Source organism: Nothoprocta perdicaria, unplaced genomic scaffold (genome assembly GCF_003342845.1).
Source record: "Nothoprocta perdicaria isolate Ctin4 unplaced genomic scaffold, notPer1 scaffold_90, whole genome shotgun sequence".
In the NCBI taxonomy this organism is placed as follows: Eukaryota; Metazoa; Chordata; class Aves; order Tinamiformes; family Tinamidae; genus Nothoprocta; species Nothoprocta perdicaria.
In genome coordinates this window covers 3,086,328-3,102,432 of record NW_020456199.1, presented here as the reverse complement: position 1 = coordinate 3,102,432, position 16,105 = coordinate 3,086,328, and the positions used below count along the sequence as shown (strand labels likewise).

The following is a 16,105-nucleotide window of genomic DNA, read 5'->3' as shown; positions in this document are numbered from 1 at the left end:
CAATAAGCAATTATATTCTCCGTTTTCCGGAAGAACATTGCTCTACAAACGAGAGAGGAAAGTTAGTRTAAGAGAGGGAGGAGGAAAAAAGTAAAGAATACTCTGGAAGATAGAACTAGACAGATTGGTAGCAGCTGGGAAAGGGGAAGTAAAGGTGATCTCTTAATTACTTTGTAATCAACCCCCTACTTATATATTCACAGATTAATTAGGTCTCATACAGAATTGTGTTTTCTAGAGAACAGTGTAGTACTCATATTTTGTTTTATTTTTACTTGCACCATGACAGATTTTTCAACTTACTGAACTTTTCTCCATATGCCGTAAGCAGACAAACGGGGAGATTTGAAACAATAAAATACACTATCAAACGAAGCCATTAAAAAAGCTAGGGACTTCCAGAGTTAAGATTAGACAGCTTGGTTCCATTTGATGATACTCAGTTCTTGTCCTGGAATCTACATTAGCCTGGATGCTCAGAGAACCCAGACCAGCTTCCTGACAGTCCTGCTGTGACTGGAAAAAACACTTAAGGGCAGATTTAAAAAGGGCCGAGTGCTGTAAGTAAGGGACGGTTTGTAGGGACTTTTCTCAAAGAGCACATATACTCAAATTAATTGCTTAAGGTCCTTTTACACTTTATTGACATAACTAGGTAAATATGAGTAGAAAAGTCAGTATGGCGAAGAAAAAGTATGGTGAAGAAAAAGACAGGATTGCCTTAGCCTTTGGTTCCCTCTCCTGGAGCCCTACTCAGTTTTGTTAAGAAGGGAACAGGAGTTACTTCTTTAGGCAGGGGACAAGAAAAACAGCACACGTGTATCTGCTTTTCTGCAGGGCCAAGAACCACTGTCAAAAGAACTGCAGAAGGGGATAACTTAGGTTCTTCCTCCTCCACCCAACAAAGAGGGAAAAAAATACACAAGTTACAAATACCCCTGAAATGGAAACAAAAGATCCCAAGCAGCCACTGTTTCAGAATGTCCTTTTTTTTTTGAAAGATTTTGAATTTGAATCGGAAGATGACAAACTTGTGAGCCTGCCTTTATATGACAAACATGCATTCACACACACACACACACACACACACACACACATATATCACATATATCAGTAGATGAGTTTTACAGATGATTTCACAATATTTATGATGAGAGAACAGAATATACAAAACCTGAATATTTGCAAAGCTTTAACATGCAAATATCTCCAGCTATATATAGATGGAATGAGTATCTAAAAGTTTTCATTTCAAAATGTGATTTACAGGCCTCGAATGTCACTTGCCTACTTCAAAATTAAATATGAACATGTATAATACTTTTGGTCCTACTACATTATTTACACTGATTTTTAGGAAAAAAATGCTAGAAGGAACTAAAAAGATAACTTGAATTTAGAAAATATTTTCTGGCTTCTGGACATCACTTGTTAAAGGCCAATGTTTAGGCAAAAAAAAATTAAAGTATGATCCCTATAGGACTGTTGAGTACCAATAGTACCACTTCTCTGGCTGTTTAAAGCTTATTCTCTTCTTCAAAAAAGATAACATTTTAAAGCTTACTGTTACACTGTAATATGAAAAAGTGATTAAGACAATCTTACTGCAGAATTACATAGTCTTCCACTTATATGAATTAAAAAAAAAAATCTCATTTCCAACGACTGATAACTGTCCTTCTCTTGTACATTGTTTCCCATGTCTCCTTCAAAGCTTCAAACACAATTCTTGAAAGTAACATACTTTCTTCCTCGTAGTTTGGTAGGCTGACTTCTTTGGGTGTTTGAGCTTGAGCTTTTGGTGTAGYGTAACCTCACCAAGTTACAGAGCTTGCTGGGCTCCAAAGGTACTCCAGAGGGGATTCACCCTCAGGAGGCAGAAATGATCCTATTTCTCGTGACCCTTATCCCTTATACTGGCAAACAGACAGAACTGGAAACTAGAAATTTAATGATATTTTGACTTCAAAAAGTCATTTTTGTATTTCAGCTGTTTTGCTTTATACTACAACACCGATTTSAGACAACTGCAAAATACAACAGCCTTTAGATGATTTACCTGTCTTACTCTAAAAGTAAAACTTCTTAATGAAAATGAGAAGCAGTATGAGACGTCTTGTCTCTCTAGAGGATTTTTTCCCTTTCTTATTTAGCAAACCTTTATTTTCCTGTTGCAATTAGCATTTTTCGTACATAAAGAATATTTGCCTCACAACATCATTTTGAGTATCAATAGAAAAGCCTTATTATTTTAGGTGGGTGACACAATAAAAGAGTGACATATTAATAAATGCCTATATAACAATCAAACATCTGACAGTTAAAAATCAGAGGACAATTCCTGTGAGAYTGCACACAATTTGAATAAGTAATTTATGAGGCTAAGGAACGAGCAACACTAATACTGTAAATGGACACCAAATTAAGGGGACTCCACTCCCACAAAGGGTAAAGAGAAAGAATATTTGCTTTAAGCTCTGTTGACAGTGTAAGGACCATGGACCAGAACAGCAGCATCTATCGAGTCTTGTTCATTGCTGACCTGCAAGAACGCCACTTTGGGAATTTCTGTCCTGCAGGAAAAAAAAAGTGAACCCACTTTCTGATTACATCATCCATCRGGCTAAGAGCAACAGCTTGAAGTGGTAATACCTACAGACCCTGAATAGTATTGGTTGGGGGCACTTGCAGGTGTCAATATTACTAAAACTTCTAAATAGCCATGACATATTTCAATCAGGAGTCTAAGGCCATTTTCAAAAAGGCCTCTTTCTCCACCACAACTGAGAGAGACTCCAGGATACATCACTCACTGCAGTGCAGTTCGAGCTCTCCTCTAACTTCATCAGCTCACCCACACAGATCTAAGACACTTGTATGAACTCAGTCTTGAGTGCATCTCTCCACATTAACCAATAATTCAAAAAAGTCTTTATCCAGCAATTTTGATGAGAAAGCATCTAGAGGAAAGAATGGCAGAATGGTTGAAGACAGAAGCACAAACAAAGGGATGCAGGCTTCGTACCATAACATATTGCCATCTTGATGCAAGACCTAGCAAGAATCTCTTCACTTCCCTCTTACACCTTACAAAGTGTAATTCATTAAACTGCTTGTAACAAGCATTCAGGTCTTTGGATGGAAAACGAGCATTCAGGTCTTTGGATGGAAATACGGCAGTTAGTTGCCACATTTTCTTACGGTGCTGAATAAACATGCTGAAGTGGCAATATCCACAGCTCTGGATCTAGCTGCAACCTGTGCTTGTCTTCAATCTACTGCCTTAACATGATCAAGGTAAGAACTAGACTGTGGTGCCTTGGTTTTTACAAGAAAGAAACCCAGGCACACAGGCTGGAAAGGAGTTGTGGCCAGAAAGTTAGTTGGACCCACTTATCAAATTTTATATGAAAACTATCCATTCTTTTTATGATCAGCACTTTTCCAAAATAATTCAAGTGTACCTAGAGATGAATRCCATTTATCATATTATATCTATTCCCAAAGCCAAGATTACTAAATATTCTAACGTGTTTTCAAAAACATGGCCACATTTCCACTTCTGTGGTGATTTTTCCACAAGCCCCTCCTGCCCAGCCACATTTGCACAGCATATCCTGGAACGTAAATACCTCACAGCCTCATCGTTTCCTGCCCTCGCTCTGAGGCAAATAAGCACGGATTAAGACTTGACTACTAAGACTTAATTGTAAGATATGGTGTTCAACCACTTTGACTTTTAGGAAACAGAACAATATACACTTCACAGTTTTCTTTAGATGACCTCACATGCTGACTGTATAGGCAACACATGCTCCTGAGTTTGACCTAATGAAGGACTTTCCAAAATTCTGGAAACTCTATCTTCTTCCAAACTGAGGACATTAACACAAAACAACTCACAACTTGAGAAAGGGGTGAAAGAGTGAGGAAAGCTGAGAACAGCTGAAGCAAAGCATAAGATATTGCAACATGTGATGTTATCCCAAAGGAAGCCCTCACCATCCTCAGCAGGCCTCAGACAGAATGCAAAATATGGGGAAATTATATTCCAGTTATACTGATCAGTATGACTAGCAGGTAAAAACAGAAATATATAAAAGACAGTTTTTATGAAAAGCACATGCTCAGGACAATGACAGGCCCAACAACGGGCATCATGGAGTTCATGGACCCCAAGAAGGGAAAATCTTTATCTGGAATTAGCAGGCCCAAGGCCAGTCACAAGACAGAAAAGTACAGCAAATTAGACTGTCTTCACTCTAAACTGACATTAAACAGTAATGCAGTGAAGTGGGAACATGAGCAGGTACACAGAAGAGACAAAATTTTCACAGAATCATGTGGATCCATGGAGTCATGGTGCTGTCAGATTGAAACACCGGCTTGAGCTCCACAGCAACAATTAACTYGTGTTAGAAACTGGGTCCAAATGTTTTCCAAGGAAAGCGCTTCCCATTCGAAGGGCCGGCAGGCGCCTCCTGGCAGGCRGATGCCAGAGCGCCGCCAGAGACGCCCTGCACGAGGCACGGGGCCCGCGGCTCCAGGCACCGCGGCCCACGGCTCGGGACRGGCTCTGTACAGCCACACCGCCTTTTGTAATAAAAGGAAATCTCATTTGTAAAAATTAAAATAATGAGTCATTATTTTATCATTCTTTTTGTTGAAGATGAGAGATGAAGCTTCTGGATATTACAGGAACTTAGGCTGGATGCTACTTATCCCACTGATAGGTCTGTATCCGAAGGTAAATCAAAAAATAAACACACCATTCTTCTGCTGAAGGAAGTTCCACGCAGCAMTCACAACAAAGCATGGCTTAATTTCTGTATTCCATAACATATTTGACCACAAACTATCTACAAGGATGTGGCTACGAAGACCCTGAACACTGGATGTAGACTGATAGAGGAATAAAACTGAGAGCAAATAACTTTTCTAGCAATAAGTGATGATAGCTGCACACTTCAGAACTGCTGTTTGCTGCCCTATCTATATCATTCCTATATTCATCCCAAGGATAGAATGTCTATACCTAAATGTATCGCCAAATGAATCTGAAACACTCTTATTCTGCAGACTTGTTGCAAAGCATAATACTGAAAAAATAACTGCTGCCCTATGTAATTCATATATGAAATAATGTTCATCTTACAGCTTTAACATCATCAAAACAAAAACGTCATCAGCAATTTCACAACCAAATTAAACAACATATTTCTGAAACGTTTTAACAAGCAGTCATACATTTTCTATAATGAGAGGTTAATATTAGCAGTTATCTGTTTATTTACCCTGAAGATATACTAATTAGTATAATTCTCAAGAAAATCTAAATTGGTTACGAACTCAAACTGTGGAAATAATCCATTAAATATTTACAATAGAAAAACAATTCAGAACTCCACAGCTCCAGTATAAGCCCCGTACCTGCGCCCTCGCATGCACTTCCCCTAGGAGGCCAGAGTACTGCTGCTCCAGATCCTTCTTCTGCTTCTCCCAACAGCCTTCCTGCACTTTCATCTGTTCAGCCATTTTGTTAAAAGCATCTTCCTGGGTCTGCTGAAGCTCCTTCATCGTATCAGACTTGTTCTTACACACATACTCAAGATGGGATATCTGTGGTAGGTATAATTTTTTTAAAAAAATTACCTCCCTTAAAAGCTTTTTTGGCATGAATTTTACATATCAGCTTATGCACATTCAGTATAAAATCTAAATTGTAACTTTTTTTAAACATGCTTACTAGAAGTAAATAAAAAGAATTCTCATATCTTATTTCCTTGAACTTTGCTCAAAAAAAAAAAGAAAAACATCAAGACACTATTTTCGAGTAAAGAGTTTCTCACATTTTCAACATAGCTCCCTGACGGTGAACTACAGCCTTTTCTGTTTGGACTGGGCACCTGCCTTACTCATTTCCAGATGTCAGTCTTCCACTGCTAAACTAATGAAATATCAGTCCTTATTTTTATATCATGTCTTATTGGAAAGCCAAGACATTCTATAAATTATTGAGCAAAAAAAAAAAAAAAAAAAAAAAAAAAAAAAAAAAAAAAAAAAAAAAAAAAAAGGCATTTCTTGCAACTAGCTCCCTATTTAATGGTATGATTTTAGCGATGTTAAATCACTACATGATTTAACATTGCAACTACCATTCAAATTAAATTTAGGAAAGAATCAAGGGAAAACCTCCAAACACAAATACCTACACTTTCACTTTGGTATGTAGGAATGTCAAGAATATTCCTTTCGACATGAGCATCTAAAACTTGATGAGAAAAGAAAAAATTGTTCTCAGAGAGCACTGCAGTAGAGAAAGAACACTGGCCCCCAATTCTGTAGAGCTGGGCTACTCCTGCAAACTACAGGGAAGAGCTCTACGGACCAGCTGACTGAGCTCAGTAACCATGCTAAATTAAAAAATAAATAAAAAAATTCAAGAGACATACAAAAAACCCTATCCCATCATTGCCAACAATATTCATGCCCTTCAGYATCACCTCACAGACAAACAGAAATAATGTATCTAGACCATTCTACATAATTCATTTTAAATTAAGCCTCTTTAGTTATCACCACTGATTGCTGGGATATGTACTAAGATGGACAGAGTCAAAATGACTTAATGTAAGCAACCCTGTGCCTGTACTCAAGCCAAAGAGCTATCATAACTGGAGCAGAGGAGGAACTCATGAAACAGTTTTCTGGTCCCATCCGTTAAGAACAAAACATCAGTGCAGCCAAGACCTGGGATCTTCCACACAGACCACAACAACACCTGTCACCTGATCAATAAGACCAGGACATGAACAGAAATCCTAAAAAGTGGCATATGTTAGTCTGCAGAGCTCGCTTAAGGTATTGAAAAAGAAGCCCCTTAAAAATATATATTATTAAATACAAGCCTGTGGGCAGRGAGAGAAAGGAACATTTATGCTTACTGTCATTAAACAGATTCAGGAAAGCACATTTTTCCCTTGAACAAATATTTATTAATTACAGAAAAACATTTTAAAAATAAAAATTTTCTATTGTATTTATATATGTAAGAATATACATGTTATAACCAAAAATTATAATGTAAGAAAAAAGCACAACAGCATTTTTTTCCAAATGGAATCCCTCAAATTTATGCATACATTTTAAAGATGATGTTCCTGGAGTAAGCGCATTTTGTTTCTCTTTTATGCTAAAATAAAGAGTTGCTTTATTAGTGTAAATGACTAAGTTCTTTGAATTGCTTCATCAGTAAGATTAATTTATTTTCTTTTAATTAGGTCCCTATGGCTAATATTGGCTAGTAGTATTAGCATGTCCCGCACAGAAAATGGAGCTTAGAGACTTCATACAGACTTCAGTCACATTTACATGCCCACAGCAATGGCATCAAACTGAGTTGTAGACAAGCCATAATTAATGGTATTGAATTATTAACGTCCAAGTTCTTTTTGAAATAAGATGAATGTCAGTCCCTTTTAATGATACTGTGATGTGGACAAATGTCACTGAATTTAATGGAGGTAGCTGGTGCCTAAGGACACTTACCTTCTCATTAGCCCGGCTAAGGTCTAAGATCAGGGCATCAACATTCTCCTGTAAGACTGCACAAAGCTCAGGCCAAGAGAATCTATCCAGGATGCCTTCTGGTTGTTTTATAAGCACACAGCCTGCTACCAAATGCTGATACAAGTTATGAAGGAAGGTTAGCTTCTCCTGAGACAAAAAAAGAGAAAAATTAACTGTTGTATATAAACTATGTTAGAATACAAASAGATATATCATACATGTGGTAATGTGAACTGCACAGACCTTAAAAAAAAAAAATATAAAGTTCAAACCTGAAAATTCAAACCTTTTAAAGTTATTATCTGTAATCAAAACTATGAATGACACTGTTTTAACAAAATTTGATTAGGCATAGCACAAAAATACAGACAGCCGAATCCTGCAGTGTTCACAACTATGACTTGACAGAAATAAAATTTTCAGTGCTATTAATAGATGTAATTTAACTGACCATGTTAATACTTTAAGCTTCATTCATACTGTACCCCCTTCCAATATCTCTGCACAGCACACTGAAAATGGGCTGATATGGCAACACGAAACAGACTAAAACCTTATATCACCTTAAGTTCTTTGAAAGCTCTATTTCCATGTTTTATATACACTTACTATGTATGACCAAACAACTCGGCAAAACAGGTCTACAGCTCTTTCACTTAAGTTCCAAAAGCCATGTCCCATCCATTTATATTGATTTGTCAGCAGTATAATAAACTGATGCATGTTATAAATAATCTTCAATAACTGCAACATGTGATGCAACCCACCCTTCATCCTTTTAGTATATGCACAGCCTCTTTAAGACAATACAAAGCTGCTCATCAGAAGCCACAAGAAACAATGTTTATTCAAAGGCAAATAAGTCAGTGAAAAGGTCTCACTGTTTTTCAGGAGACCTGGATGATTATAGGTGAACAACTGTTTTTTTCAGAGCCTTCTGTTCTGTGCTTATGCCATAACTGCACTGTGTAGGCCAGAATTATTTCATTTTACATTGAGCAATAAAGTACTTGGGTTTTTTTAGCTTTGTTTCTAATGAGTTTTCTAATTCCCAGATAAAATCCAGTGTGGCACCAGCGTGACATTTTTACTGTGATAAACCAAGGATGATCATTATCCATTTGGTGTGAAGAAAAAAAAGAGATCTCAAGGCCCAAAATCAATTTGCACATGTTGAATGCAACCACAATACTGTAGACATGCTGACTTTACAATACAGTCAGGCTTCAAGTTTCCTTCACTTTAATCATTATCTGATGTGAATAACAGTTCCAGCTGCTTCATGTGGACACTATTTAAATACCAGACTACAAGGGAGGTGGAAAGAATATTTCCTTTTTACTCAGTTGGCATCCATGTTCAAATCTGTGCAAGTAATGAGGTCAAGATGCAGGACAACTCTGATAAAGAACTCCACTGATAGAGCTAGGTGTTGAACTGCTTTACTGAGAGGAAAAGCAAGCTATAAATAAGAGAGTAAGCTGTATCATTAAKATCAGTAAACAAAGATAAGGAAAGAACAGTTCTAAAGTTAAACCTAGTAAAGCAATTCTCACATACAACACTATTATCATACATAAATCACTTATCCCTCAAATAACAAATCATGAACAATAATTTATAGATTTTGTGGCAGGTAAAACTATCTCAATTCCRTATTTGTTGGACTAACACTTCTCATCTGAATCAGAAATTAAAAATATGTGGTGATTATACTATTTTATGTTTCACTTAAACAGCAAACATTTGTGCTTTCAARCTGAAAAAAATGTTCTTCAGGCACATTTGTTTAAATTACTCAATTTAAAAAGAAAAARACTGAAAGACTGGAAAGGTTAAGCTATAGTTCAGACAGAATGTGAAACAATACACACTGAGATTTTGTAGATACTAAACACATTTTTCAAAATACATATCTTAAAATCATATTTTGGGGATAAATCTACTAAGACTAAAAGTAACCATCTGATGTATGTAAATGTATAAAGCTAAGATTAAATAAAGACTCTTTTTGTCAGTCATCTTGTCTCTGGTAATACCTCCATATCCTTCTGGTAAGCCCTGGTAAGCTTCTGGATTTCATTTTCAGATTCTGTGGCACGTACTTTCTCTTTCTCCCAGCATTGCAGTACCTTCTGTAGCTCCATTTTTAAAGTGCCTATTAAAGTATCTCTGTCTACACACTTAGTGTGCAGATGATTTAACTCTTTATTGGCATCAGCCAGGTTATCCTGAGCATCCTGTACAACAGAGAAATAGGACAGGAAGGCTGGTAAAAATTTTACTCTGTAAAAYGTTAACCCACGATTTGAGGAAGAAACCACCCGTACTGACACATGGGCTCAGAACTTGTTGCCAGTGACAGATTTTCAAATCCAACAGTGTTTCTTCACCACTGCCTTTAAATAGTGAGCCTATGAAACCCATCTCTAAAGTCAAACAACCCACAATACGAAGACCTTCCCCTCGGAATTCAGAATTGGGTTCATGTTCCTTAACTGAGAATGCAAAATGAATGTACAGGAGTCTCCAAATGGAGAGCTTTCAGAGCTATTGAAAGCATTGCTTTCATAAATAAATCATTTATCCACACAGACAGGTGACAAGAGCACTGGGGTCAACTTTTGTAAAGAAGAACTGCTACCCTCCAAACTTTTTGCACGGGGAAAAAAAAGTAAAGCAAAAAACAAAAGGACTCCTTTCAGAATTTGACTGTGGGAAGAAACTAACAATCAGAAATGGTCAGAATTACCACAATAGCCTTGCCAATAACAATCTCACATGAGAAATAAAGAATTTAACGTATCACCCTTTCAAGTCAAAAGTTGGCTGAGTTGGATATGTAGATACCTTCCCTAAAAGCACTAAACTTCCATTTCCAGTGTTGCAGCTTTATCACAACTACTTATATAGGAAGTCTATCTAGGAAGCATGCTTTAATTTTGATTAAAACATTAGATTAACACTTTTKGGGGGGGAGGGGAATATTTTAGATTGGATCAAGTTTTTATTCATATTTAATTTATTGCTGAAGATTTAAAGAAATCAGAAACAAGTGTACTGCATGACAAGCAGCACATCCTATGTGCAGCAAACAGCTTTTGCATGAAGAGTGCACATATCGGCTGCAAAATTCTCAGGTGCTTTACAAAGGTTTTACAGCAGAAGCTGAAGTCTTAAGTGTTCTGAACATAAATTAGTTAGTACAGAAAGTTCAGATCAGATGACAAGAGATCATGTACATGTATAAAATAACATTAAAATTCAATGAATGTTGCAAAAGCGTAGCACATCTCCAGCAAAAGTTTCTGAACAATGTTGGAAGCAATCAGCTTTTTTTTTGCATTAATAAAACAGACTGCCACTTTGTGCATTAAGTTTAACAAGGAACTCAGGACTTCCTCACTCTCTTAGCCAGTGAGCTTAGCAGACAGGACGTTACAGAACTACTGTGTCAGCCAAACTGAGAAAAAAACCAACTCCTACTGAACAAGAGTTTTAAGTATTTTTCACCAGTTGCCAGTTACTCAAAATAGAATTAGACTGCACATTTTACAACTGTCAAGGTTGATCTATCTTGCACAAAATCAGACTAAAACGTTTGTCTGATAAAACAAAATAAAACTTTAAAAAAATTGCTTTGTATGAACAGAAGGAATTTAGTGCATTTCTCATTTTTAGTTTTCTTGAGAAATTAAAGATACACAGAGTTAACAGAAAAAATGTTAAGGTTGATTTCAATATAAAACAATACTCTTCAAATTGATAAAGGATCTCAAATTATCATTTCATAAATGTAACTATTGAAATGCTCAGGTATGTAGATTTAGATAGATTGTAACCATGATAATTACAACATGACTTCAAACAAGCCTGGGGCTTAAATAATCTCTTTAATAGAAAGAAATGGTATAGAGACTGCTAAAACAAAAAGAGTAACACACATCGACAAWGACATTTCTTGTAGAAACTTCTGTTTCTATGTTAAATTCATATATCCATACCTTAAGGTCTTGACTTTGAGAACGTATTTTCTCCTTGGATACCTCAAGCTCTATTGACATCATCTCATATAAAGCCTTGATTTTTCCAAGCTGAGGAAAATAAGGACAAACATACTTTCAATTCAAATTCCTTTGATGGTGTTTATATAGTTGAATTAATATACCATTAACCATTAATATACCACTACACAACTTCCTATACAGTCAAGATAAGAGATCAGATACTAAATTCTTTAACTCAGCTTACTATTAACTTTTCCATCATTTTCCAAAATGTCTGACAMAGAAGAGGACTTTGAAATATACTATAAAATGTAATAAAGCCAGACTATGATTTGGGAAGTATTTTCAGAGAGTAAGTTTTTAGAGTCAGTGGCTCTTTGAAAAAAAATATGCCTAAGAGTAGTCTCTATTCTCTAATAAACACAGGATAATAGTCACCTAATAGCAGGAATGTCCCCTAAGAAAAGCATGCATGTTTGGTGCATTAAAAGTAACCACCTTCAAGACAATTCCTGACTGCCGTATGTACTAACTTCACTTTTCTAACTAGATAAATAAAGAAATAAACAAACCAACTGGATAGTTGCTTTTTAGATAATTTATTTCTGTGCACATCTCTGTCTTTAGTTACCTTTTCGTAAGATTAGCAATGTCCAGGTCTGAAAGAAGACATCTAGTACAGATATAGGCAGCTTACTACCGGTCCTTCAGCATTCAGTAAGGAATCAGATAACATATCTTGATTTCTAAATTTACACAACATATACACTTGCAAATTATATTTTTGTTTGACGCTAGTTAGGAGCAGCTTTAGAAATATTCGTGGCAAATTATGCAAGCAACTAAAATATTTCAAAGGTTCTTTTTATTTTACTGGCTTTCTTTCCCTCTCCAAACATACTCCAGTCTCCATAGTATATAAAATTGGAAGTTTTTACTCTGTCAAAAAAATTCACTCTTACACCCTTCAATCACACAAGAAAAACTTATCACTCAATGTTCAACACTGCAATTTATGTGACACATGACAGTTTCACCAGTGTTTCATGTATACATACAGGGATATACTTAGATTAATAATTCCATCAATATGTGGAGTCTTGTTGGAAAATTTTGTAGAAAAGATCTATTATATAATTACTCAAAACTAAACCCTTGTTGTTGCTTTAAGACATCCTACTTTAATTGTACAATGCCCTTCACATTCCAATTTTCTGTTTTATTAAAACCAGTTTAATTACTAAACATATCCAACGCACAAAAAGCCAGAAGCAGCAGTACCCTTGGGGGCAAGGGGAATCAAGAAGGACAGAGCTCTGCCCTTTCTGTGCCCCGTGAAGGATCTGGCTCTGTATGACAACTACAGGGTCAGTCACACGCGGCCCTACTGGGAAGTCTTGTGGCAGGTCATCAGTTGGTCCTGCTCTGCTTGTGATTTATTTTCCTTGACAGTTCATTCTTCTTTCTGTCAGAACGCTCTCGTTGCTTTCTTCGCAGCCACCCCCTTGGTCTCCCCACCGCTGTCTCTGGCACGGCTTCACAACAAAGCCCGGTGCTCAGCCAAAGCCTGCTGAGCCGCCTCTTCATCCGGGCCGAGCACCACGTGACGCTCCTCCTCCCAAATAACAACTCGCTGTGGGTCATATGTTCCGACTTACTCTGCAGCTTCCAGACCTGGGTCTCAGAAGAGTTTCCTAACTAGTGTACACATCRCTTCTCTTATCTCACTGGGAGACACCTAACAGCGCTTGCTGTTTACAAAAGTATAATTGTTTCCRTGGTCACTTATTTTTGTGCCCCTTAGAACAATCTCTGAGGTCTTCCGGGACATCGTTCTTTTTCCAATAAAAGCAGCAAGGCTAATACTTTTTTTTAATGTTGCCAGTGAGTAGCTAGACTATGCATTTGTCAAAAYGACAGACAAAACACAGAAATGAGAAAATCACAGTGCCAGCCTTTTTATAATCTTGCTACACTTTGTTCTCCTGTATTTGTCAATTTTATGCAGCAATAAACTAATTACAATTTTGTACGGAGAACTTTAACAGAGTGTAGCTAACTTCTTTCCACAGTCTTTAAAGCTACAAATTCATAAAACATTTAAACTCAAGAGGATTAACTGAACTACATTAGCAATACAAATGAGAAAATAAATGCAAGATTGTGACTTTCCAGTCAGGGAAATATAAGTTCACTAGGACTGCATAGCAAATATTATGTTTTTTTATCTGAGGGAAAGACTTCCAAAATTGAAATATTTCAGTTATTATCTTGCTACCTTCAAGAAAGTATTGCCAAGGTAGTAGAATTATTGAAATTGATATTATTGGAGAAACAATGAGGCCTTTGAGATTATTCTAAAGGAGACAAGAAATAAGTGACCATGGAAATAACTATACTTTCTTACACAGCACATACCATATCTGAAAAGACCTCAGAATAGCACCTCTGAGAAGAGCACCATCTCAGAAAACTGGTCTGCTTCTTAAACGCACACACACACGTTTACATATTTGATAAAAAATGACTGGTTAGGTTCAAGAGTAGTACATTTATTAGCTCTGTAGTACAAATCAAACTCTTGCGCCATCATCTTTTAAYAGAATTCTTAGACAGAGAAGACTCATTTTCACCAAAACTTACTGAAAATAACAAGTCTAAAAGATTAAAAAAAAAAATGAATGGAACACCAATCCCCCCCCTCCTCCCTATAAAATGAAACATTACTGTAGGGCAGGCTTAAAGAAAGACTAGTGACAGAGATTATTTCTTTTGGTGTATTTGAAGCTGTCAGCTCCACATTCCCACTCTTCTGACCTTTGTTACAAGCAAGGAGTATGTACCGCTGCAGGCCGAAGGCAATACAGACACAGCCAAACAGTGCAAGTGTTACCTCATTAGACGTATCTTCCAGCTTGTTCTGATAATCTGTCAAGGTACACCTCAAAGTCTCAAGGACAACAGAGGGGCTTGGAGGTTTATCTTTGTCCTTACAAGTGCCTGAAGAAAAATACAGAATGAAAATTAAGCCCTGAAAGCCTCAGAGAGAAAACTAGCCACAGTGGAGGAAAGGTATTAAAATCAGGTAGGGCTACAGTGACAACACAGAACATCCAACAACATCCTTGTTTTCCACAAGGTATGCAGCCCTACTTCTATAACAAACAGTGCTGACAGACACTGGTATCTTGTACCTCTAATGCAAGATACAGAACTGCAAATTCTGGACTAGATTTCTACTTAACGTTTTCAGTATGCAGACTTGCATATAATTTCAGCCATGGTCAAGTCTGTGTCACTCAGTCAGACCAGCCAACGTTGAAACCACACAGAAATGCACTTTGAAAAACACACTGCCTAAAAGTTAAGTACATTACATTTTTCCTGCCATTATTTTGCTGTTGTGACTAAGCATGCATATTATAACACAGTACTTCATTTACTCAGAGCTTTACTGAGCCAAAGATCACATGATTATGTTATGCTTGGAGAGATCTTAAAAACCCTTTAAATGATCTTGAATTTCACTCCAAAGGAAATAATAAAAAAAAATTTATTATCTGTCTGCAGAGTCCTACATAATGTTTCAATTATAAATCTTAAAGCTGATATATCCATTATATATACACTACACTTATTTATTAAACCTTCAGACGAGACTTCTGATCTAGTTGCCTTAATTAGGGACATATGAACATAAGTTTGAGCATTCCAGAGCTAGTAGTACAATGTGCTAAGAAAGCAAAACAATACTATATTGATCAAGAGGTCACAAGATGTCAGATGATATTAAATTTCTAAGAACAGCCTCTTCACTTTTTCTCATGTTAGAGCAAAATAGCAGGTTATTGACAGATTCTTCTTCCTCTCCTTTGTTTACAGAAGCATGCAGCACTTACAGAGAGATTTTGTAACAGACAATTATTACTACTTTTCCTCAAGTGTTTAATAAACTTAATAAACAGAACTAACTTTACCAAGCCAAACACCATGTTTATTTTACAAAAGAAGAAGCATGAAATCAGAGGCATCTCGTTTCTGGTGATGCTAATCAATCATAACTCCCAGGAGAACTAAATGTGCGTACAGGTGTTTACACCACTCCTGAAGGACAAGGAAAGCTGCCTGAAAGTCTCAGAGCTTTTAACTTAGGATGTTTCAAAGTCAAACCAGATACTGAACTCTAAACCTTTCCACTGGGCAGCCATAGTTATGCATAAAATTTTTTTAGCCAGAAAAGATGCCCTAATGAACTTGCTAGATGGCTTTTTTTTTTTTTTTTTTAAGTATTCTATGGTTAGTGTTATCTAATAAACATGACATTCTATGCAAAGCAACATGGTAGGATTGTTATAAGCTATCCATAAGGGGCACCAACAGCAGTCAATAGAAAAATAAGTATGTGTGCAAGTCTGAAAGTATTGAGAACTGCCATTCTGAAAATATAAATTTCAAATTAAGAATTATCAAATTATTTCTTTCCTGGCTACTTTGATAATGCCAGAAAGCACAGAATACAGCTGAATCCT

General features: G+C 36.5%; 1 protein-coding gene across 1 annotated transcript in view; it reads right to left on the bottom strand.

The window, feature by feature from the left end:
* The window catches only part of CCDC171 (coiled-coil domain containing 171), a gene marked incomplete at its 3' end in the record, with an annotated part of 67,710 nt that overhangs the window by 9,467 nt on the left and 42,138 nt on the right, over positions 1 to 16,105 (bottom strand). Inside the window, exons 11-15 of the mRNA XM_026052743.1 lie at positions 14,470 to 14,576; positions 11,574 to 11,663; positions 9,609 to 9,809; positions 7,549 to 7,716; positions 5,431 to 5,619 (exon numbers count right to left, since the gene is read on the bottom strand). Coding sequence (XP_025908528.1) covers positions 5,431 to 5,619; positions 7,549 to 7,716; positions 9,609 to 9,809; positions 11,574 to 11,663; positions 14,470 to 14,576 — 755 coding nt within the window. The remainder of the gene's footprint in view (positions 1 to 5,430; positions 5,620 to 7,548; positions 7,717 to 9,608; positions 9,810 to 11,573; positions 11,664 to 14,469; positions 14,577 to 16,105) is intronic.